This window comes from Impatiens glandulifera, chromosome 1 (genome assembly GCF_907164915.1).
Source record: "Impatiens glandulifera chromosome 1, dImpGla2.1, whole genome shotgun sequence".
Taxonomy (NCBI): Eukaryota; Viridiplantae; Streptophyta; class Magnoliopsida; order Ericales; family Balsaminaceae; genus Impatiens; species Impatiens glandulifera.
Genome location: NC_061862.1, coordinates 39,389,567 through 39,412,299, shown reverse-complemented (window position 1 = coordinate 39,412,299; position 22,733 = coordinate 39,389,567). Strand labels below are relative to the sequence as shown.

Sequence of the window (22,733 nt, the reverse complement as noted above, 5' to 3'; positions counted from 1 at the left end):
GGTCCAGTTCAATCATAGCATCTAGTGTATAGATGCACATATATATTCCCGAGTCATCCACTCATCAAAAAGGATTTTACAATCAATGTATTCAATATAAGAACACTCATCTAGATGCAGCCTCCAATTAAACATATTAACACTTGATCAACTTTTAGAAATGCATTCAATCAAGGTAAAAGTGAAAGATATATTTGCTTCCTATAGCAAGTGCAATATGGTCAAGAAAGTGAACATACAGTGTGGATCATTTATGGCTTTTGATTCAGCACGGCAAATTAGGAGCACGTGTTGACTAAATTTCTTAATATAACATCGAAACCTGTCTCATTGGCATTCTAATAAGGTGCAGTAAAGCAGCAAAAGTTAAACCCTAACCCTAAATACCATTTCTTCACAAGCACATAACAAACACGAAACCTGTCTCATTGGCATTCTATTAAGGTGCAGTAAAGCAGCAAAAGTTAAACCCTAACCCTAAATACCATTTCTTCACAAGCACATAACAAAAACGGAAATGTCATTTCTTAAACGAGAAATGAATGAATAAGCGTGAAATGCATGCATGCAGAATAAGAACACTGATACAATACTCGTCATATACCCTAAAAGCATTTACACACATAAACGAAACCAGAACCAAACCCTAAACCCTAAATACATCAATATAAATCAATATAAATGGAATAATACACATCAAAACCTAACCCTAACTCTTAAGCCCTAAACTCACCGGAATATGTCAAAAAGACGGTGGAAAGACGATGATGTCGAATAGACGGTGGAAAGTCGAAGATGTTGGACGAGGAACGATGTTGAGGAACGATGATCTTGATCGATGTTGAAGGAAGTCGGCAGTTGAGAAGACGTGGTTTTGGAAGTCGGAGTGGGAGGGAGAATCGGGGTGGTTTTGTTTTAAATTAGGGCCGAAAAATTATATATACGACTAAAGACGCGATTTACCATGGACGCGATTTAATCTGAATCGCGTGAGTTCATCACCGCGATTTAGATTAAATCGCGTGCATGGTAAATCGCGTACATTTAAAAACGCGAATTACCAATCACGCGTTTCATCTAAATCGCGGTGATGAACTCACGCGATTTAGATGAATCGCGTGATTGGTAATTCGCGTCTTTGAGCGTAAGAAATGGCGCCGAAGGGGTATTTCCGACATTTCGCGGGGCAAAAGGGCCCTTTTTGCCAACTTTAGTAGGCGGGGGCCCTTTTTGGAATTTCCCCTGTTATGGGGGCCATTTCATCAAATTTCCCGCGACGGTGAGTTTTGAGACTTTGCAGATACTTATCCCATCCCTCAAGAACTTCTCCTGCATTTTCTCTGAATTTTCACCCTAAATTTGGAATCGAAGCAGAAAATATTGCATACAAACAGTCCGGATTGAGTTCAAACGGCTAAGCCATACTACCCTAGAAACTCCAAGTCCCGTTCTCTGCTTTCTCAAGCCGGCTCAGCCTGTGGAGTGTGGAGGATATAGTCAGAAATGACTTCATGAAGCATGTCCTTCGTGACCTACTCAATTCTCTCTCATGCATATTACTCTAGCTTCCTCTTCTTCCCCCATCACTCTCTTTCTCCCTCAAACCTCTCCATGGCCAAGAAAATCTATCTGTATCTTCCCTTCTAAACGGCCATGCCGCCAACACCGCATTCTGAGGCTTTCAGCAAAATGTTTCTGCAGACCTCCGAATCTCATCCGACTAATGCCCGCCGGTGCTGGCGGAAGAAGAATCACAGAGGCTTCAAATGCTCCAAATTCGTCAGCTAGAGAAGAGAAAGCTCCAACCGCAAATGTAAAAACCCACTTGCTCAAGCAGATTGCTAAGCACATGGCTTTTACTCTGGTTTGTATTGTCATTGGCTTATGTCCCATTACTGGGTTTCAATATTCTGCAATTGCGGGAGCTCCTGCGACTGCTCAGGTTTCGTCTAGTACCAAACGAAAAGGAAAAGATACAATCTTGAAACAGAAAGGTCACATGTACTCAGATTACACACGTACGTTGCTTGAGACTGTGTCCGTTCTTGTTAGGTGCATAGAGGAAGTGAAATCAGGTAATGCGGATATAGATCGAGTTCAAGAGACTGTAAAGGATGTAAAACTAAAGAAGGAGGAGTTGCAAGGGCAGATAATGAATAGACTTTACACCGAGTTGCATAAACTAAATACTGAGAAGCAAGAGTTGCTAAAGCGGTCTCTGGAAATTTATGACTCGGCCATGAAGGCAAAGAAGGAAGGTGAGAGCCTATTGAAGAAGAAAGCTAACGGGGGAGACGTGAAAAGAGAGAATATGACAAAGCTGGAGGAGGAAGTGACAGCAGCGGAGAAGGAGTACAATGAGATATTGGAGGCGGTTGAAGAAATTGAGGATCAAATTTCAAGGGCAGAGTTCATGGCTTTCAGCGTCGGTATAAGGGAGCTTTCATCCATTGAGCGGGAAAGCGAGTCTTTAGCAAAGAACTTCATTAAGAAAAAGAGATGGCATAGTGGAGACAGGTAAATCTTGAAAATTTGGAGCAAGTATCCTTAGTTCAAACTAGCTTGGTATTACTTATTTATATTCCTTCCAGTTATGTGATTTCAGACCTGTTAAGTATTCCAGCTTGTCATGATTTGTTCTTGCAGTGAGGCAAAGGGATCCCTTACAAAACTGTCTAGAGCTGATGTACAAAAAGAATTGCAAAGTGCTCAGAGACTATTCTTGGAACAGATGATACTACCAACAATAGTCGAAGCTGAGTATACTGGGCATAATTTTGATCAAGATTCAGTAGAGTTTGCTCAATGCATAAAACGTGTACTAAAAACTTCAAGAGAACTGCAAGGCAAACTAGAGGCTGATGTGAGAAGAAGCATGAAGAAATTTGGCGATGAAAAGCTTTTTGTTGTAGGGTCCCCTCCAGGTGAAGTTACTAAAGGCTTCCCAGAAGCTGAATTGAAGTGGATGTTTGGAGACAAGGAGATAGTGGTTCCTAAAGCTTCTAAGCTTCGTCTGTATCATGGTTGGAAGAAGTGGCGTGAAGAGGCTAAGGCAGATCTTAAAAGAAAGTTGTTAGAAGATGCTGACTTCGCTAAAAGTTATGTTGCTGAAAAGCAGGTATTTTTTTGCCATGATTTTGTACTAGTGTTTCTCATTTTTAAGAATTCTTTGAAGTGCTTTCAATAGGTTTTTGTATGCATGTAGTTCTAACTACTGTATAGCAATAGGAAACTGCTTAACTGTTACTGTATGTATTTGTTGTGTTTTCTCCCTTTTAACAGGAAAGGGTTCTTTTGGATCGAGATAGAGTAGCATCCAAGACTTGGTACAATGATAAACAAAAAAGATGGGAAATAGACCCCATGGCAGTTCCTTATGCAGTGTCTCGAAAACTTGTAGAGAATGCGCGGATCAGGCATGATTGGGCTGTAATGTATATTACATTGAAGGGAGATGAACATGAATATTTTGTTAATATTAAGGTTATTCTTTGGTTAGGACTTTTATGTTTCGCCTCTCATACAGGTTTATATGCTTTCTCATTTTAATTTTTCATTCTTGTTCCAGGATTATGATATGCATTTCGAAAATTCTGGAGGGATTGATGAGTTGTATCTCAGAATGCTGGCCTCTGGTATTCCGACTTCTGTCCAGCTTATGTGGATCCCTTTCTTTGAATTGGATATTCGCGAACAGTTTCTCTTGATACTGAGAGTTTCTGAGCAAACCTTTACTGCCTTCTGGAATTTTCGTTTTGTATCATATGCAAGGGAGTGGGCCCTGAAGAAAATCAGAAATATAACTGATGACATCATGATGATGATAGTGTTTCCCATTGTGGAGTTTGTTATTCCGTACCCTGTAATTATCTCATAAACTTGAAATCGATATTTCTTTGATCTCACCACCTCACTATGCTTTTAGGGTATTGATCCTTCCTCATTCTCTATTTTCTTCTCATAACAGATTAGGATGCAGTTGGGTATGGCTTGGCCTGAATACATAAATCAAACTGTGGGTTCAACCTGGTACTTGAAATGGCAGTCTGAGGCAGAAATGAGTTTTAGATCCAGAAAAACAGATGATTTCAAATGGTTTATTTGGTTTGTAGTTCGAAGCGCTATATATGGGTACATAGTACTCAATGTTATCCGATTTATGAGGAGAAAGATTCCTAGACTGCTTGGTTATGGACCTCTTCGTAGCAAAGATCCCAATTTTAAGAAGTTGGATCGAGTGGTATGCTAATGTCTTTTTAGTGGCAATTATGTGTTCTCTGCAGAAATTCTGTATTTTCAATAAATATTGCATTATATTCTAGAATAAACTTTTTTTTCTCTTAAATTTTTTTATTCTGTATCTTTATTTAATATTGATGTACTACACAATTAAATGCAGAAATCATATTTCAAGCACAGAGTAAGAAAGATAAAAAGCAAGAGAAAGGATGGAGTTGATCCCATAAGTACCGCTTTTGATCAAATGAAGGTATCTTGATTGACTTTTGAGTAGTTATTTATATTTTGGCTGTGAAGTTTCAAGAAAATTGTGTTGCTAGTTCCATGGATGTTATTTTTTGTATGCAGAGGGTGAAGAATCCCCCTATATGCTTGAATGATTTTGCTAGCGTTGATTCAATGAAAGAGGAAATTAATGAAGTTGTGGCATTTCTACAAAATCCCAAAGCATTCCAAGAAATGGGTGCTCGTGCCCCTCGGGTATGTTCATGCTATGATACTTACATGTGAATTTCATATCTTCAAAAAATCCCAAAAGCTAGATCATTGGGTTACGCGGTCCAAATATGACCACACTTTAATTTTCATCGTTTTATTTGATGAAGCTTTTAATATGGAAGTTTTCTAGTTTAAGATTTGACTCTATACTGTTTTGTAATTTGCGATAAATCTGTTATTTTTTAAGGACTTGCTTTGAATTTTTTTTTAACCATGTTACAGGGAGTTCTTATTGTGGGTGAACGGGGAACTGGGAAGACATCTTTAGCACTGGCTATAGCTGCAGAAGCTAAGGTGCCTATTGTAGAGGTGAAAGCTCAGCAGTTGGAACCAGGGCTTTGGGTTGGACAAAGTGCATCAAATGTTAGGGAACTGTTTCAAACAGCAAGGGATTTGGTAGTTTACTGATGTCTTTTCCCCTTTCCTTTTTTTGCCTTCATTTGCTTGGGTATAACCCATATTAACTGACATTCAATTATTCTTGCTGGTAAACCAACTCAGCGGGCAAGACCTTATTAAAAGCTGAAGCAAAGTATATCTGTAAATTACACTGTTTCTTCTCATGGCTATTCCATCCACAAGCGACACCTAATCTCAATAACTCATGCATGACTATACAATTCAAGGAAAACATTTCCATTTCATTTCTGCTCGGTATTTTTCAAAATATGCAGTAAAAGCAATTGGATCCATCTATAACTTTTCCTCTAACTGACTAAAGAACCAATGAACTCGTTAGTCAAATGCTTTAAGATTTTAAAACCTCGAAGTAATCGGCTGAAGTACTGAATTTGGTCAAATTGAACCCTGCTGACCTATAAGGTTATGAATTGGATTTCTTTTCTCATATTGAATTTTCTTGGTTCTCTTATTTCAATGTTAAAAGATTTGCATGGGATTGCCATATGAATAATCAAATATGTCTTGTTTGATTTTCTCTTACTCTGTTTATTCCTTTCACCTTTTGATTCTGGTTTTAGGCTCCCGTTATCATTTTTGTTGAGGATTTTGATCTATTTGCTGGAGTTCGGGGCACGCTTCTTCACACCAAGAAGCAGGATCACGAAGCTTTTATTAATCAACTCCTTGTCGAACTTGATGGGTAAATTGATTCTGGCTCCCTCTAACTACATTTTTTGTAGACAGTTCTGGTGTGGTTTACTAGAACCTTGATTGATTTGATCCATTTTCCCATTTTGAGTTGAATATAATTCTTGGAAATGTAATTGTTATCAATTTACATGCAATGATAAGTTATTAGTTAGAAAATATAGAAAGATGTTCGTGAACAAGACCAATATATCGAAACTTCATTGAGGAAAATATATTGGAATAGTTATTGCTTTGGCTTGTGTCATTTGATAATGTCTGGATAAAGAATAGAAAAGTCTCCACACAAGAGGAATAGTTATGGAGTGCGTCTATTTCTTATGATGATAACTCTATTGGGTCTTATTCCCTTGTTTTTCTAATAGTCTACTACTTCCATAGGTTTGAAAAGCAGGATGGGGTGCTTTTAATGGCTACAACCCGTAATTTGAAGCAAATTGATGAGGCCTTACAACGTCCTGGGCGGATGGATAGGGTATTTCATCTCCAGAGGCCAACTCAGTTAGAAAGAGAGAAGATACTCAAAGTCGCTGCAAAAGAAAACATGGATGAGGAACTTATTAATTATGTAGATTGGAGAAAGGTAAAAATGTATGGTATGACACCTAGGGTTGATGATGGATTCATCTCTAGATACACTTGTTGTCTAAAGGGTGTTTAATTTCATTGTTTCTTATGTGTTTTTAAGTCTCCGTAGTCATTTTGGTGTTATCTGATGTTGCATTTGGAGCTGAACTGATTTGCCTAGATTTAGTTGTGTCAAGATTATTACATTGGTCTAAATTTAGTGAAAAGTGATTATACTATCTGAATTTGTTGCTAGTTGTTTTTTATTGTATATGTTGAATGTATTAAGTATAAGTGCTCTAAAATCCTTCACCGAAACTGGAATGTAATCTAATCTCCTAAACAATCTATGCCCAGGTTGCTGAGAAAACTGCTCTATTGCGTCCAATAGAGCTTAAACTTGTTCCAATGGCTTTGGAAGGTAGTGCATTTAGGAGCAAATTTGTTGATGTTGATGAGCTTTTGAGTTACTGTAGCTGGTTTGCGGTAATAAATTCTCACGCTTTTATTTTTATTTTATTTCTGACATGCAGTTTCTTGAATTGGCTCCTTCCTCTCTTGTTTTCCTTCCTACAAGATCTTCAGTTATTTATACATTCACAGGTCCTCTAGTGAATACAAATTACATCTATGAAGTATTGTTGTTTAATTGGATTGCCTGACTTTGAAAAAAGTGCATCAATTGATTTTAACATGTTATAATGTCTGTTTACAAGGGTTTTCTTTTGTTGCTGGCATTGCCCATTTTATGTCTTCCATGTTAGGTCTTATTCAAATGTTATACCTCATTTATTTCTCGTTTATTTGAAGAATTTATACCATTTATTATTACAACTGTATGTTGGTCTTTTACATTTGCTAATTGCTGCTGTCCTAGGGCCTCTTTGAAGAAAATGTTGCAAAAATAAAGTTGTTTGGAGTGTTTTGCCAACTTGGGTTCAGGGGGATGAATGCTGAAAATATTTGGGGTTAAAATGATTTGTATACTAGGATTGGATCAAAGGATACTTGTCTTTTTATCGCCTAAATAAGACACAATAGCATCTTTGTTCCTTGCTATCAATAAAATTAGTCTTATATATTTCATCAATGATTCCTAATTGAAACAGTTAAAAATAAAAGGATTTCAGAAGGAGACAACTATATATATATAAGAAACTCTAAACCCTAATGTGGGCCTTAATATATACTCAACACATAATAAGCACCCTAAAATATAAATACTATACAATATTGACCCATTATTCTTAACTCTCCCCCTCAAGTTGGAGCTATTCGGAACAAAATCTCTACTATTAAGACCCTTAGTTAAGACATCGGCTAGTTGATCGCTAGTCTTTACATAAGGGGTACAAAGGAGACCGCTAGAAATCTTCTCCTTGATGAAGTGCCGGTCAATCTCAATATGCTTGGTTCGATCATGTTGAACCGGATCTTGAGCAATAGAGATAGCAGCCTTATCACAAAATAGCTTCATAGGACCAGTTGGTGTAAAACCAAGTTCTACAAGAAGAGACCGAGTTCACAAGAGCTCACTAACGCCAGAGCCATAGCTCTATACTCTGCCTCGACACTAGACCTTGCTACCACCGTTTGTTTCTTGCTGCGCCAAGTTACCAGGTTACCTCCAACAAAGGCACATTAGCCTGAAGTGGAACGCCTATCATCCAATGAGCCAGCCCAATCTGTGTCGGTATATCCTTGAACATCTAGGTGATCGTGAGGTTTTAAACAACAAGCCCTTACCCGGTGTTTCCTTCAAGTATCTCAGAATGCGATGGACTGCATCCATATGAGTCTCATGAGGATCATGCATGTATTGGTTCACAACACCAACATCGTATGCAATGTTAGGCCTAGTATGAGCAAGGTATATAAGTCTCCCAACTAACCGTTGATATCTCTCCTTATCCACCTTGGTACCAACACCTCTGGAAAGCTTATGATTAGCTTCAAAAGGCGAGTCCGCAGGTTTGCATCCTAGCATCTCAGTATCAGATAGGAGATCAAGGACATACTTCCGTTGGGAGAGAACTATCCCACGAGGTGAAGGAGTATCCATACCAGAAGTTTGTGTCTCCACTGATAGGTGAGCACTATGCTGACGATGTCTTCCAGAGTCACGACCATGACCAAGGCCACGAAGGTGAGGATGTAAGAGGAAGCACCTATGACCTATCACGAGTATGCCCTGTCTTCTGGCAGTGATCACACAGAGATGGACTCTTATCAACAAAGGAGAGTGTTATTGATGGGGCGGTAGCAGGACAGGGGCAAAAACAAGAGCGGAACGATCAGAGTGTTCCGATTGAGGAACTGGGCAGTCGGAACATCAGGGAGTGGAACTTTCCCGATCAATTCTGCCTTAATGGGATCATAATAGATATCTAGGCCAGCTAGGAAGTCAATCAAATGGTCTTCTTCTACAATCCTTTGATAGACCTTTGCATCTTTCGTACATTCTGCTATGAAAATGCAATAATGATCTAGCTCCGTCCATAACCTTGTCAACTCAGAATAGTACTCCGCTAGTGTCTTGTTACCCTGTACTGTCTCCCGAACTCTCTTTCGAATCTCATAAACCTTCGAACAATTTCCAGAATGGGAGTATGTCTAGTTATCAAGCTCCAACATTCTTGAGCAGTGGCAAGAAATAGATAGCTCCTCCGAATATTTGGTTCCATAGAATTAAAGAGCCACGGTTTCACCATGGCATTGTCCGATTCTCAATCATCCAATTTCAGATCATTATCCTTGGGTTTCTTAGACTTTCCATTGATGAATTTCTGCATTCTATTGGCTTGAACCGAAAGTAAACAAGCTTGCGACCATGCAAGATAATTTGACCCATCCAATTTCACGGAACTAAGAACGAGGGATGAGTTTAAATGATATCCCGACTAGCAACACCATCACTATCTTTGGCACTGGGTTGACCTATTTCAGACATGGCAAATTAGTGCAAGCAACCTCAAGAACAATCCCAATAACAATCAGAGAGGAAGGAAAAAACATAAAAGAAACCCTAACCCTAATTCCATGGCTCTGATACCAAGTTGCGAATAAAAAAATTTCAGAAGTTCTGCATCTCCAATAGTTGAGACAACTATATATAGATAAGAAATCCTAAACCCTAATGTGGGCCTTAATATACACTCAACAAATACTAAGCACCCTAAAATATAAATACTATACAATATTGACCCACTATTCTTATCAGAAACACATTATTCTTATCAGAAACATATCATAGTTATGTCATCTTGTTAATGATTTAGCTTATTTCAACTAATTGATAAAAATAATTTGTTAGGTTCGTCATGCTACATCTGGGTGTTGTCTGTTAGCTGGATGAAAATGAGAGGTGTATTAAAACTTTCTGTAGGAATATGGGGTTTTCTGTTTTAAGATTTCCAGTCTTCAGTTTTTTTTTTTAAATCTTAAAAAACTTGTATAAATTTCTTGTCTTCAGTTTATCTGCTGCAGTACTTTTTATTCAGTTGTACAAGTCAACAAGACTCTACTTGATTTTTTATTCTGAGGTTTCATTTTAATGTCTTTATGAAGCTTGAAGTAATAGATGTTAATGTTATATCACCTTTTATGTAGACCTTTAGCTGTCATATCCCAAGATTTGTCTGGAACAGCAAAATTGTGAAGAACGCAAGTAAAATGCTAGTGAATCATCTTGGGCTGACATTGACGAAAGAAGATCTGCAGAGTGTGGTTGATTTGATGGAACCATATGGACAGATTAGCAATGGGATGGAATTAGCAAATCCTCCTCTTGAAGTAAGCAACAAGTTGGAATACATTAATCCCATTACATAAGTTTTTGATTAATTTATTAAGCAATACATCTTTTTTGCTACCTTTCTATATATTTTGTCACAAAATCATAGATGGATTAATTGCATTGCACTTGAATTTCTTAAGTACAGAGAATTCGAGTAATTAGCTTGTTATATTGGTTTGGCAATCCAAATAAGTGTCAATCTGGAAAAAGTCTGCCTTTTTCAAATACAAATAGGCAGAAGTTTAGGGGCTCTTTTGTCATTTACTCTTAATAGTTACATATAGCTTATGCCTGTCCTTTTTACTCTTGAAGTGGACAAAAGAAACAAAATTTCCCCATGCTGTCTGGGCAGCTGGTCGTGGTCTGATTGCATATCTTTTGCCAAATTTTGATGTGGTGGATAACATATGGCTTGAACCTCTCTCCTGGGAGGTAATATTTCAGATACCATTCCTGTTATTTATTGCCGAAAGAAATTTGTTTCCATTTCTTTGAAATGTAGAGTCATTCTTGAATATCACTCGGTCCCATTTTATGTGATCCCTAAGGTATAGGGGTGAGTTTTAAGGTATGATGGCATGTAATTATTTGGGACTAAAATGTCTAAAGTGTAAAGAGAGGAAGAACACAAATGATGGTTATAATGATGTTGATTGATATTCACGTTGATGATAAAGAATAACAAAATGATGGTTATAATGATCGCATAAAATGGGACGGGGTGAGTATGTTTTATTCTTTTTGCATGGAGATTAATGACTAGAACATGAATGTATACAATGTCATAGCCTGTTATTTAAGAATCTTTTTCTGATGATTTTTTGTATGCTCTTTTTGGGAACATAGTGTATACAAACCATTAGCCATGACAAATTTGCACTAAACAAGAGGGGTAGAAATGTAGTATAATAGGTCATGTTAGCAATTTACCAATTAATTGCTAAGAATGAAGTTTATCTGTCTGACTTGTAAGATAAGGTGTTATTCTTTATTTTCTTAGTCTTAACCAGTTCCTTTATCATTAGGACATCCAATTAAATGTTTTGTATATTATGATTGCAAACTCTAGTTGTACTAAATGAGCTATTTGGAAACTAGTATTTTTTCACAGTTTCTTCTCATTGAAAAGTCATAAATGATTTTTTTTCCATTTGGTATAAAGTTTTATTTGGATCATGATCAGATTATTTTGGATTGTTTCTTCATTTGGTATCCAAATTATAGTGTAATTATTTGCTTCAGTTGGTATTGTTTTTCGATCATGATCAGATTATTTTTTAAATCATTGTGATTTTTAGGAAACATAACAAACGTAGTTTTTTTCTAATCACGATCAACATGAAAAAAGCTGGTAACAAAACATCCCAATTTGTCTGAGAATGAATATAGTGCACCATTGGGTGTGGACACAAGTAAGTTGATTTGTCCAAGTTTGGTAAAGTTAATTAATCACAAGTTGCCATGGATACTAGACAACCAATTAAATTAAGACAAATAAAAGAAGAGAGATAAGGTGGAGTGCATCTATGTGATGTTGATTGGTACACGTGGCATCTTTGGGTTCAACAGAAGTATCGACTTGGCAAAACTAGCTTCACTCAGAATGGAACTATATGTACAAGTAGAAATTGATTAAATTTATGTATTTCCTTGCAGGGAATTGGGTGTACTAAGATTACCAAAGCTAAAAATGGAGGTTCACTGAATGGAAATGTTGAATCAAGATCTTATCTTGAAAAGAAACTTGTTTTCTGCTTTGGTTCATATGTAGCTTCACAACTGTTACTTCCATTTGGGGAAGAAAATATACTTTCTTCTTCAGAGTTGAAGCAAGCGCAAGAGGTATTCTTATATGCCATTTTTCCGTTATCCTCATTTAGTTGAATCTGAGTCTTTGTTTCTAAATGTGCTTCGATCTATTGCAGTTATTAATCTAATTATTACTGTTAATGTTACACAGATTACTAAATTTGTTTCTAATTGGGGACAAACTTGATAGTTATTCTTACTTTGCAACAGATAGCTACAAGAATGGTGATTCAATATGGTTGGGGCCCTGATGGTAGTCCAGTTGTATATCACCATGCCAATGCGGTACTCTCTAGCATTTATATTTTAAACAAATGATTTTATTGCAGTTCAGTTATTTTGTTATTGGGGTTTTACAAGATTTTGCTTTCCATGCAGGCTACGCCTTTGAGTATGGGAAAAAACCACGAGTATGAGATGGCGACTAAAATTGAAAAGGTATATATGTTTAACAATTGTTATACTTCTATCATATCGTAATTTGGGCCCAATTAAGTGCAGAAAACTGTTTACAATAAAATGGCCAGAGTAACCTTTTGTATTTATAAGACTCATTTTTTTTTAAATATCCAAATCAATGCATTCATCTAAAAAAGTTGAAATTTTAAAGTTTAAAGTTTTTTATTATTATTTATATTAAAAACCCAACTTAAAAGAAATATTCAAATAAAGAAGTCCATATTCTTTGATTTGAAACATTTTTCATACCTTCTTGAAATTATTATTAATATTGTCATTAGATCTAGTTATTTATACTATTTCTATAGTTATTATTTAAAAAATACATATTTAGGAAATTATTGATTTGCTCATTTAGATGCTTGGTCTTGCAGATGTATGACTTAGCATATAATAAAGCGAGAGGGTTGCTCGAGAAGAATCGTTCGATAATGGAAAAGATTGTGGAAGAATTAATAGAGTACGAAATTCTGTCAGGAAAGGTAAAAGATCTATCAACTGATATACTTGAATGTCAGAGAAGTACATATTCATCAAATCTCTATAGAGATGTTAGATTAATAAAACTAGATTAGTTACTTCCATGACACCAGTTTACAAAGAAGCCACGGGGGAATTATACACTCCAGCTAACTTCTACTTTTGCAATCCATATTTGAATACCTTTGTGTTTGCTTTACTTAGCTTACTAGACTACCTTGTCTCTTTAACGTGTTATCAGGATTTGGAAAGAATTTTTGCTGAGAATGGTGGGATACAGGAGAAAGAACCGTTTTTCCTTTCTAATAATCATGAACAGGTAAAAGATTTGTATGACTGGAATTGTTTTTGGTAGATAGAATGGGTTTCTGTGTTTCCATCAAATTATTGGGTTTTTGTTTGCTATTTTATGAGAAAAGATGCTCTGATTTTTCAGCATTCAGTCACTAGAGACAATCTTGAAAATGGGAGTGCATTACTAATTGCTGCAAACTAACAAACTGGGAACCTCAATGGACATCATAACTTGGCTTCTTTTTGAGAGAAGGATGGAAAAGAAGATTGATTGAATCTCTGTGGTGAATTGCGATCCATCTGGGAAGTTTATCGAAAAAAGGCAGAGTTGAAATATGAAGTAGTGTTCTTTCTTTTACAGTCTCTGCTGTTCCGGATTTTGGATTGGTAGATTTCTTATGAACTTTAAGAAAAAAGCTGTATAGGCGTTATAATGATTTATAGAGGTGTCTGTTTATTTTATTTTTAGGCTTAAAGTTATTTATGTATCTCATTGAATAAGGATAATGATTATGAACGCCCATTATTGAATGGGCCACAATTTTTTTTCTCAAAAACTTAGAAAGCTAAAGGGAGAAATAACTACTTTTATTTATTACTCAATCTGAGCTTGATTACAAAAGGTTATGACTTGTTTGGCTAACAATTTTCTTATGAGATGGCTGTCTTCTTTCTTTCTTGATTGCATCTCAACCCTTCATTTCTAAGGTTTCATAACATTTCCCTGTTTCTTGTCAGAAACAAACAACACAAAATCAGTAAACTAGTCAGTCTTTTTCTCTATATGCTCTGCTCATTGGTTTCTCCAATCTCCCAACAGATCTCTCAATGAACAAACCTCCATTGCATCATAAGTTATTGGTAGTAGTATCACATGTGATGCATTTATTGCCTTACACAATCTCTGCAATCAATAACAGTTATTGATCTGAAGGTGGATGAGGAGGATCTGAAGCAACATTTTCAGCCATATTTGAAGATCTTGAAGATGCTACTGGACTTGAGGGAAGTGAAACAGTTGTTCTTTCTCTAGAAGGTATAGAAAAACTACGAGGTATTGAAGAAGGGGGTGTTGGTAGGGGAGATGCTATCTTAGTAGACATTACCGGATTATTTACAGCAGGAATTTCATTACGTTTCAAAAATAAGGGGGCAGAATGGCCAATTTGATTTGCAGGTGGTCTAGGAAGTTCATGAAGCTCACTGATTTTCGGCGACGATGCAAAAGTAGGTGAAACATTTGGAGATGAACTGGGCCATGTCATTGGTTTATGCAATATGGGTCCTGAAAACAGTTGAGGTCTTCCTCGTTCTTCTGTTGGCCTGAACAAAGATGAAGCATGGTTACCTGCTTTGTTCAGTGGGCCAGAAAAGGCCTGCCTTTTTACCTTTATGTAATCAAGATTCTCCGGTATAGGAGGAGGGGTCTGGGAAGTAGTTGAATTATCATTGTTTTCTGTGAGAACAGAAGGTGTGTTCTGTTGTAAGGGAGAAGAATGCCAGTAATCGAGATTTGTTCTTTTCATTCGAGAAACCGGAGTATCAGATGGAGTTGGTAATACGTAAGAATGGATCTTTTTAGAAGATGATTTTTGTAGCTGTATGAATCTTTGAGAAGGATCAATCTTTTCTTCAGCGTAAAGTGGCGCTGATTGGCTGCTTGCTTTCACTTCTCTCATAAATTCAAAGGTAGCTGCTGATTGGCGGGTTGCTTTCACTTCTCTCATAAATTCAAAGGAAGCCTCACGATGATGCCCATATTCATTACTATGTTCATCGTCGATTGGAACAGCGGTGTTACCATCACTGTCGTAGTTATCGTCATTGTCGTCTTCAAGTTCACTGAAGTGATAGTCTATGTGCTGATTTTGAGCAATCGATTTAACATATGGTTCTATTGCCTCAAGAGATTTGAGGGCCCTCCTGAAGAAGCACATCTGGTTCACAAAAGATTGATCTTTTTAGGTTCTTGATAGATAAAAAATAATGAATACTAAATAAGAAACAAGAAAAACCTGAGCAGCATGATGACGAGATGCTTGTGTAAGTAGACTTCGTGACTGGCCAACTTTCAGAGATTTCAAACGGAATGAAAATAGGTTTGCGTCTTCATCGTATGCATTTCGAGCTGCTTGCAACTGCTGATAAGAGAAATCTTCTGCCTTACTGCTTTTCAAATTACCCTTTTCTCTATATCTTTTTATCATATGTTCATATATTCCTCTGGAAGAAGATGAATTAAGGGCAAAAACAACTTCAATTTATAAATAAAATCAGTTCATTTAAATAACAAATTCAAATAGCTTGGACCTTTTCTCATCACATTGTAGCTTCATGTCCTGTATCAGAAAAGAATAGCAACAGTGTTTAGAAAAAAAAAAACATATACAATGATAAACATAATGAATGTGATGCATACAATAACTGTCTTTCAGGATCCAACAAAGTTCTGAAATTCTCTAGAAAACAAATGTGTTATGCCAAAGGGATGTATCATCTATTCATAGAACAAATTCATTCAAAAGACATCCATTCAATGCAAATAGATATATCCATTTATTCATTCACTGCAAACAGACACACATTAACTCATTGGAATAGACACATCCATTCATTACAAAATATTCCGCTAGAAGACCTGACATAAACAAACCTGAAGTGTTTGAAGTTGATTAACAAGGGACTCAGAAGGGCTTGTAATTGTTTTCACAATATGAGAACGCTGAAACAACATATTCAACAAGGATACGATTAGTAAGCAATAACAAATAAACATTGTTTAAATCTATGGGATAAATACCCACATAATCGTCAACTAGTTGCTGAAGTCCAAATTGCGCTTTACCCAACATTAGCAAAACTTTTCCTACAAAATAGTAAAGAAGAAAGAAAGAAAGAAAGAAGATCATCAGTGACAAACAAAACAGGTAGAGGTTAGTTCACAAGAACATGGAGAAAATAACCTGAAAGTTTACACATCATGCACCCAGCTTTTAGTTGCTTTTGGATATCTTTTCGGTATTTAAGGTTTATACACATATATATATATATATATATATATATATGTACTACTTACCACTTTCTTCATCATCACTCAATGCAGTCTTCTCTAAAAGGCAAGTACCCATTTCTCTCAATGATTCGGAGAATTCTGAAACAAGTAGAGATTAACATACAAAAGAGCTAGATCACAATAAGTAATAACATCAAATGAATGAATTACCATATGCACTGTTAGTAGTTGCTGCAGCAGAAGAAAGTAAGCTATCATAAAAGTCTTTCATCTCTTCCATGTCCTGTAATTATAAGAGATGAATCTTCAAAAAAAAGATAATGAATGATACATATCTGATCATCATCACTCGTTATGGGTTTGAATTTTTATAGAAGAATATCAATCGAAAAATACTATTATGTTTTGTTACCTCGGAGGCATGAGCAAGATCATCTAGTTGGGCGACAAACTGTTGAAGACGACGCTCTTTTTTGTCAGCAGAGCGACCGTGCCTGGCTACAATTGCGAACCGTGGGAGCTTCTTCAATGATGTCCTCATTTTGTCTCTTCTTCCTTCAGATTGCAACAGCAAAAACCTTCTTATCTTCAACTGTAAAACTTTCAACTAACTAATTTTTGTTTCTTTACTTTTCCTACAATTGTGCCACTTTACCTTCAAAATCTCAACCACTAATATATTAATTAACATAATATTTTTAACAAAATCATATAAAAATAAATTTAAACTCATTCACCAATGATTAAATATTTAATCCTTAAAAAAATGCTCTACATTCTAAGTGAGTGAAGCTGTCTTCTATCATTAAAGTTTGTACTCTTCATCTCTTCGACTCTGGATTGTCTAAAGGAGAGTTTGTGACTTTATGTTGGAATGAGGTAGTTTTTATACCTTGATTGATCAAAATTTTCATCTCATATAAGATTATTGAGTTAATTAGCAATAGTATTTTTATGTTCCAAGTTCATTTTAGAAAAGATCATTTATTTATTTTATGCTAATATCATTTTTGTCCATGAATATTTCAAAAAATAAAGTGTTTTGTATAAGAGATGAAATTGTGAAAATAACAATGTTTCTTAGTTAACAAATCTTGCCGATGAAAATATAAGTTTTCTTACAAAAATAATTGTTGGATTTTATCCCGACCAAAAAGAATTTCAATTTTTTTTTTGGCAAACTTAAGAGTATTATTAACTTAAGTTGCGAGTCAAACAACTAATAACTTATTCTGAAAACTCATAAAGTTAAATCTTAAAAAGGAAACATCTCTATTAAATATGTTTTTTTCATTGATTTTCTACTTTGTGCATTCTATGCTCTTAATCGCGTGGTGACACAAGTATGAAGACGAGGGATTTCAAAATTAAAGTTATTTCTCTTCTTTCAATTGTCAAACTAGATTCTTTAATGAGTAGCAAAAAAGATGACTATCCTTGTTTATTTGTTTATGCATGTTATGTGGAGGATTTTGAGATTAGTTACCTATAATGAAACTTGTTATTTAAAGAATTAATTAAAGCAGGTATGTAACATAGTAGTACATATGTTTTAATGACTGAAATTATATATTTATAATGATTTGCACTCTTTAAAGTAACTGTACATTTATTTTCTTTAATTAGAAATTGAGGTAAGAGTAACATTTTATTAATTGTCCAATTTGAAATGTTTAAGTTGCTTTAAATCCTTTATTTTAGTTCTCGGGTAAGTTTTATAATATTTTTATTTTAAATTGTTCTTTTGAATTTAGACGAGAAATCGTTCATAAATGGTGAATTTCTATCAAACTAAATCATGTTACTAATATTAAAATTAATAAGAGATAAACATTTTGAAGAAATATTGTTGAGGGCTTTCCTTTTGTTATTTATGTTTTCAAATAACTAATTTTTTTAGAAGCATGTTTAGACATTCTAAATTTTTGGAAGCAAGTTAATTAAGTGATTTTACTATTCAGTTCTTGATTTTGTTTCTTCTTATACTTTTCTATTAGTCTATAATATTATCACTATTAATTGTTTGTTGTTCCTTCTATAAATTGTTAACTATTCTAAATTGGTATGTTGATGTGCAGTTTTCTTGGAAATTTGAGAAGGAATGAACTAAGTTAGAGTGGTGATGAAAATGTAAACTATCACCTGAAAACCGCCTTAAAAATCTTGGACTTTCTTCTCGAAAACAAATATTTAGTTAAGTGTAAGATTTCTTATTTGTTATGCTGGGATAAATAATATTTTTATCAAATTCTTTAATTAGGCTCTCAAATCTCAATCATTTTATTGTTTGAGAATTTGTTAACATTATTTCTTTAAATGTTTTTTTTTCCTGAAATTAATTAAAGGTATATATGTTTTGTAAGTGTTTTTTTCTTCATTATTTGGATTTATAAAGCTTTATTTTTAACTAATTAAGTGAAGGTTTTAGGAGTTGTACCATTTTTATATTTATTGGATATGTAATATCTATTATTATTAGTTGTTTAACAAGTCTTCAATCATTTTTCTTCTACATTGGTTATCATGGGCACATCAATTTTGTGTTGTTACACAAAGAAGTCACAATGTTTGGAAACAAATAAAATGAGTGGTTGAGGATAGTTAGAGTATTGTTGTGCAGTTAGTTATATGAATCTATGAATGTTTCTATTTATAAAATATGTGGATAAACTTAGTATGTTAGAAATATGTGATTAAGACTTACTAGATGATACCGAATTGGTTAAAAAGATTGGATTGATTTTAAAGTAGAGTAGAGTGATAAATAAGCTTTTGATTTGAGGGTTTCTTAAGGTTTTATCATAATTAAATAATAGAGATGGAACAGCTTAAAATGTATTGCGGTTGCTGCCCATGAAATAAGTGTTTTGGAGAGCTTCTAAGGAAAAAGTTGTGTTGAAAGAGAAGACTCACAATTGATATTGATTGAAATTAATTTTAAAAAGGTTGTGTTGACATGGAAGAATCAAAATTGATATTGATATTGAGTGAGATTAATTTTAAGTTAGTTTGCGCATTATACATATAAGTTATATACAAATATAAATTATAAAGTGTAATAAGTTATAAATAATATATTTTAAATTTAATCAATTAACTCTCTCTATTTTTTTTTATTTTTTATAATATATATTTTAAATTTAATCAATTAACTCAAATGGTTATATATATCTCCTTTTATATTATCATATTAAGTTAACTCTTATTATAAAATGTCTTTTTATTTAGGTTAAATAGTAATAGTGGATAATTTGAGTTATGTTTATTTTAAATATTAGTACGTAGAATTTCAGTTAGTCTTATTTTTTTTTATTATAATTTATTTTAAAACACAACAAATTCTTATTTTTTTTTATTATAACTTATTTTAAAAATAATAAATTCTTATTTTATTTTATTATAACTTATTTTAAAAACAATAAATTCATTTTTTTACTATAACTTATTTTAAAAATAAATAAATGATTAACGTGTATATGTATATATATATATATTAATAGAGTAGAGAAATAATTAATTAAAAAAATTAAGATTTTTTATATTTATTTTTTTATTTTTTATATATTTATCAAATATAATATATATTTGAAAATATATATTTATTTTGTTATTTATTTATTTGATTTACTATTGTTCCTATTTTTATTCTAATTTTTTATAAATAAAAAAGATAAATAATAAAATATATAAACATATAAATATAAGATTGAAGAGATAAAAAATAAATTATTAATAAAGAGAAGAGAAGTAAGTTATTAATGAATACGAGAGAGATAAATAAATATTTAAAATTATGCTTAGTCATTCGGGTTAGTCACTCTTCCACATCATTTCGGTACACATTCTGCAAAACTTTTGCTCCCTTTATCATTACTCAAATAATATTGAGTTATTTTAAGTTATATATAAGTTATTATTAGTTGATTTGAATTATAAAAAATATATAAGTTATATATGAATTATAATTTTATATTCTAAGTACAAGAATAAAATGAGATTTTATTTTTTTTAATTAGTTAAAGTGAAAATATGAATTTAAATTATTTTTATATAATGAATATTTAATTATTATTATTTTTTAAATTTATTTATTATTATAAATTATTATACTATTATTGTAAACACTAAAAATATACCTAACTAATTTATAAAATTAAAACAATTATTTTAATTTATTTTCAAATAAATAAAATAAAAATCGAATACCAAATTAAACAATTACTTAGATTAATTATTATAATAATTAAAACCTAATTAATTAAAAATAATGGCTAAATAAAATAAATAAAATTATTTGGGATAAATGTTTTACTCATTTTATCTCCAAATAATCTTATAAAAATCAAGAGATTAAAATAAATAATTTAGGATGAAATGTAGTACCTATTTCAACCCCAAAAATTATTTATCTAACTCAAAAATATACAAAAATAAAATAAAATAATTTGACAAAAAATTGTCATATTTATTTTAATATTTTGTGTATTTTAAAAATATTAAAATTAAATCCAAAAGGGTAAAAGAAAATTTTATTTTAAATAAACCCTTCAAATTTTAAATAAAAAAATAAATTTGTAATTGGGTGTATACGAAATCTAGAAAGATCGCTACGGCCGAAACTACAACCATTAGATAGGCGCTGAATTTTCATTCAACACCTTAGAAGCGTCTACGTCGCCCGCTGCAGTCAAAGGAACGCGCGCCCACGTAGCAGCGAATTAGCTAACTCCCGTTAGTTGAACGCCTAGATCGCAACGACGATCTTACAAAATGCCAACGGACCGCTCCACGTCCGTGCTCTTGCCCAAAATGACATTTTTTAATCCCCGATGGTCTTCTTCCTCGCGATCGCTAGAGAATAAAAACAATTCTCATATTTGATCTCTAAAATCTGGAACTCTACCTTTAGTCAACCATTTCGGATGATTCGAAAGGTGAAATGATCACCCTGTCACGGTGATCATTTCTTCTATCACCATAAACATAATTAATGCCTTGTTCGGTCTAGATTATTTAAATGACCTGAAGAAAAAAATGATGATTATTGGTGATGATTTTGATAAAATGATAATGTTTTATTGGTAAAAAGAATTATAAGTATTGATATATACATAAATAAAATATATAATAATAATTTAAAATAGAGGGTATTTTAGTAATTTGGTTAATAAATTAAATGATTTGATGGATGAGAGGGAGAGTGAAGTGATAACTGATTTTGTTGGGTTATTTGGAAAACCCAAATCTGAACAAGGCCAAAGGCCTATTTCGACAATTGTCTGGAAGAACAACCAAAATACCATAAATGTATTTTGGCTGATTCAAGTCACTTGGTTGTATCAACCAATTTCGGGAGCCTATGAATAACCTTCCTTGACAATTTTGAAGTCAAGGGATCCACTCTCAAGCTTTGAATCAAGATTTACAGAAAATCCGCCATTAAGCTCAAGTTTTCGATTTGAAATCTTTGCATAATGCCTTAAAACTTGGATCCAAGCATCTAGAAAGCTTCCCTAAGATTTATGGAGTGTTCTTTAATCTTCGTATGCTTCCAATCATCCTTTAATTCACATTTTTACTTTAAAATTTGTATATTTTAGTTTTCATAAGCTTGTATGATGTTTGGTTCTTAAATTTTTTTTATTGAAAATCAATTTTAGGATCATTTATGAGCTTTCTGTGAAAGTTAGAACCGATCAATCGGTCTCAAACGAAAAAGCCCAAATTTAAATTTGGAAAAATTTAAAAATGGGTTTTCTATTATTGGGCTAATCCTCAAGAACATCAACTTATAAAGCTTCCCAACATATTTCTAATGATGTTGGACAACTATTTGGATCATGTTTGATCAAAATAAAATTTTCAAAATAAATGAAAATTTTGAGTTCTTCAATTGGTTCAAATGAACATCCAATGTCATGTTTTGGTATCAATCAAGTATATGAAGTATAAGAAAGTTATTAGCAAGCTCTTTATACTTCAAAATAAATTTAAAACCAAAAACCCGACTTTTGAGCATAAAATGTTCTGAACATTAGATCATCACATAGGTCGAATGATACCTTAAGATGATGATTTTAATGTTCTTGAGAGCTTTATGAAGCTACCCAAACTTTTGGATTAAAGGATCCAAACCTCCATCAAAATTGCAAAAACCTACAATTTTGATATTCTTGAGGACCGGCAGGTCAGACCGGGACCGAGAAATCCGACCGAGGATCTTCGATCAAGATTGAGAGGTTCGACCGATAAATCTTAGTCAGGACCGAGAGGTCCGACCGATGTTCTTCATTTATGATCAAAAAGTCCAACCGATGATTTTTACATCCGATCGATAAGTCAGACCTAGAACTGAAGAGTCTCGCACCCGACCGAGAACTCCCGAAGCAAGGACCGATGACTTCCACCTATGACCAAGAGGTCCGACCGAGAAGTTAGACCTAGGACCGAGGAATCTCACACCCGACT

At 33.6% G+C, this 22,733-nt stretch overlaps 2 protein-coding genes across 2 annotated transcripts; one reads left to right on the top strand and one right to left on the bottom strand.

Annotated features, from left to right (window-relative positions):
* Nucleotides 1-1,280: 1,280 nt before the first annotated feature.
* Nucleotides 1,281-13,855, top strand: LOC124922331 (probable inactive ATP-dependent zinc metalloprotease FTSHI 5, chloroplastic). The gene is made up of 19 exons (XM_047463063.1): nt 1,281-2,517; nt 2,647-3,118; nt 3,283-3,483; nt 3,569-3,862; nt 3,968-4,240; nt 4,400-4,489; nt 4,588-4,719; nt 4,960-5,133; nt 5,718-5,839; nt 6,229-6,430; nt 6,772-6,900; nt 10,024-10,206; nt 10,523-10,642; nt 11,867-12,052; nt 12,230-12,304; nt 12,398-12,457; nt 12,853-12,960; nt 13,200-13,277; nt 13,395-13,855. The coding sequence occupies exons 1-19, from the start codon at nt 1,550-1,552 to the stop codon at nt 13,452-13,454; spliced, it is 3,927 nt and encodes a 1,308-aa protein (XP_047319019.1). The 5' UTR covers nt 1,281-1,549; the 3' UTR covers nt 13,455-13,855.
* On the bottom strand, nt 13,825-16,833 carry LOC124925318 (uncharacterized protein At2g33490-like). Its single transcript, XM_047465289.1, has 8 exons — nt 16,678-16,833; nt 16,476-16,548; nt 16,329-16,403; nt 16,057-16,118; nt 15,906-15,974; nt 15,563-15,591; nt 15,268-15,475; nt 13,825-15,189 (listed from the first exon to the last, which is right to left on the bottom strand). Exons 1-8 carry the CDS (start codon nt 16,804-16,806, stop codon nt 14,173-14,175), a joined length of 1,662 nt encoding a protein of 553 aa, XP_047321245.1. The 5' UTR covers nt 16,807-16,833; the 3' UTR covers nt 13,825-14,172.
* Between the last annotated feature and the right edge of the window lie 5,900 nt (nt 16,834-22,733).

Excerpts from the sequence above, each read along its gene's own strand:
- LOC124922331 (XM_047463063.1), top strand. The coding sequence starts at position 1,550 with ATGCATATTACTCTAGCTTCCTCTTCTTCCCCCATCACTCTCTTTCTC. Across the intron at positions 4,490-4,587 it reads CCGCTTTTGATCAAATGAAG|AGGGTGAAGAATCCCCCTAT; the intron begins GTATCTTGATTG and ends TTTTGTATGCAG. Across the intron at positions 12,961-13,199 it reads ACGAAATTCTGTCAGGAAAG|GATTTGGAAAGAATTTTTGC; the intron begins GTAAAAGATCTA and ends ACGTGTTATCAG.
- LOC124925318 (XM_047465289.1), bottom strand. The coding sequence starts at position 16,806 with ATGAGGACATCATTGAAGAAGCTCCCACGGTTCGCAATTGTAGCCAGG. Across the intron at positions 16,549-16,677 it reads ATCTTGCTCATGCCTCCGAG|GACATGGAAGAGATGAAAGA; the intron begins GTAACAAAACAT and ends TTATAATTACAG. Across the intron at positions 15,190-15,267 it reads CTCGTCATCATGCTGCTCAG|ATGTGCTTCTTCAGGAGGGC; the intron begins GTTTTTCTTGTT and ends TTTGTGAACCAG.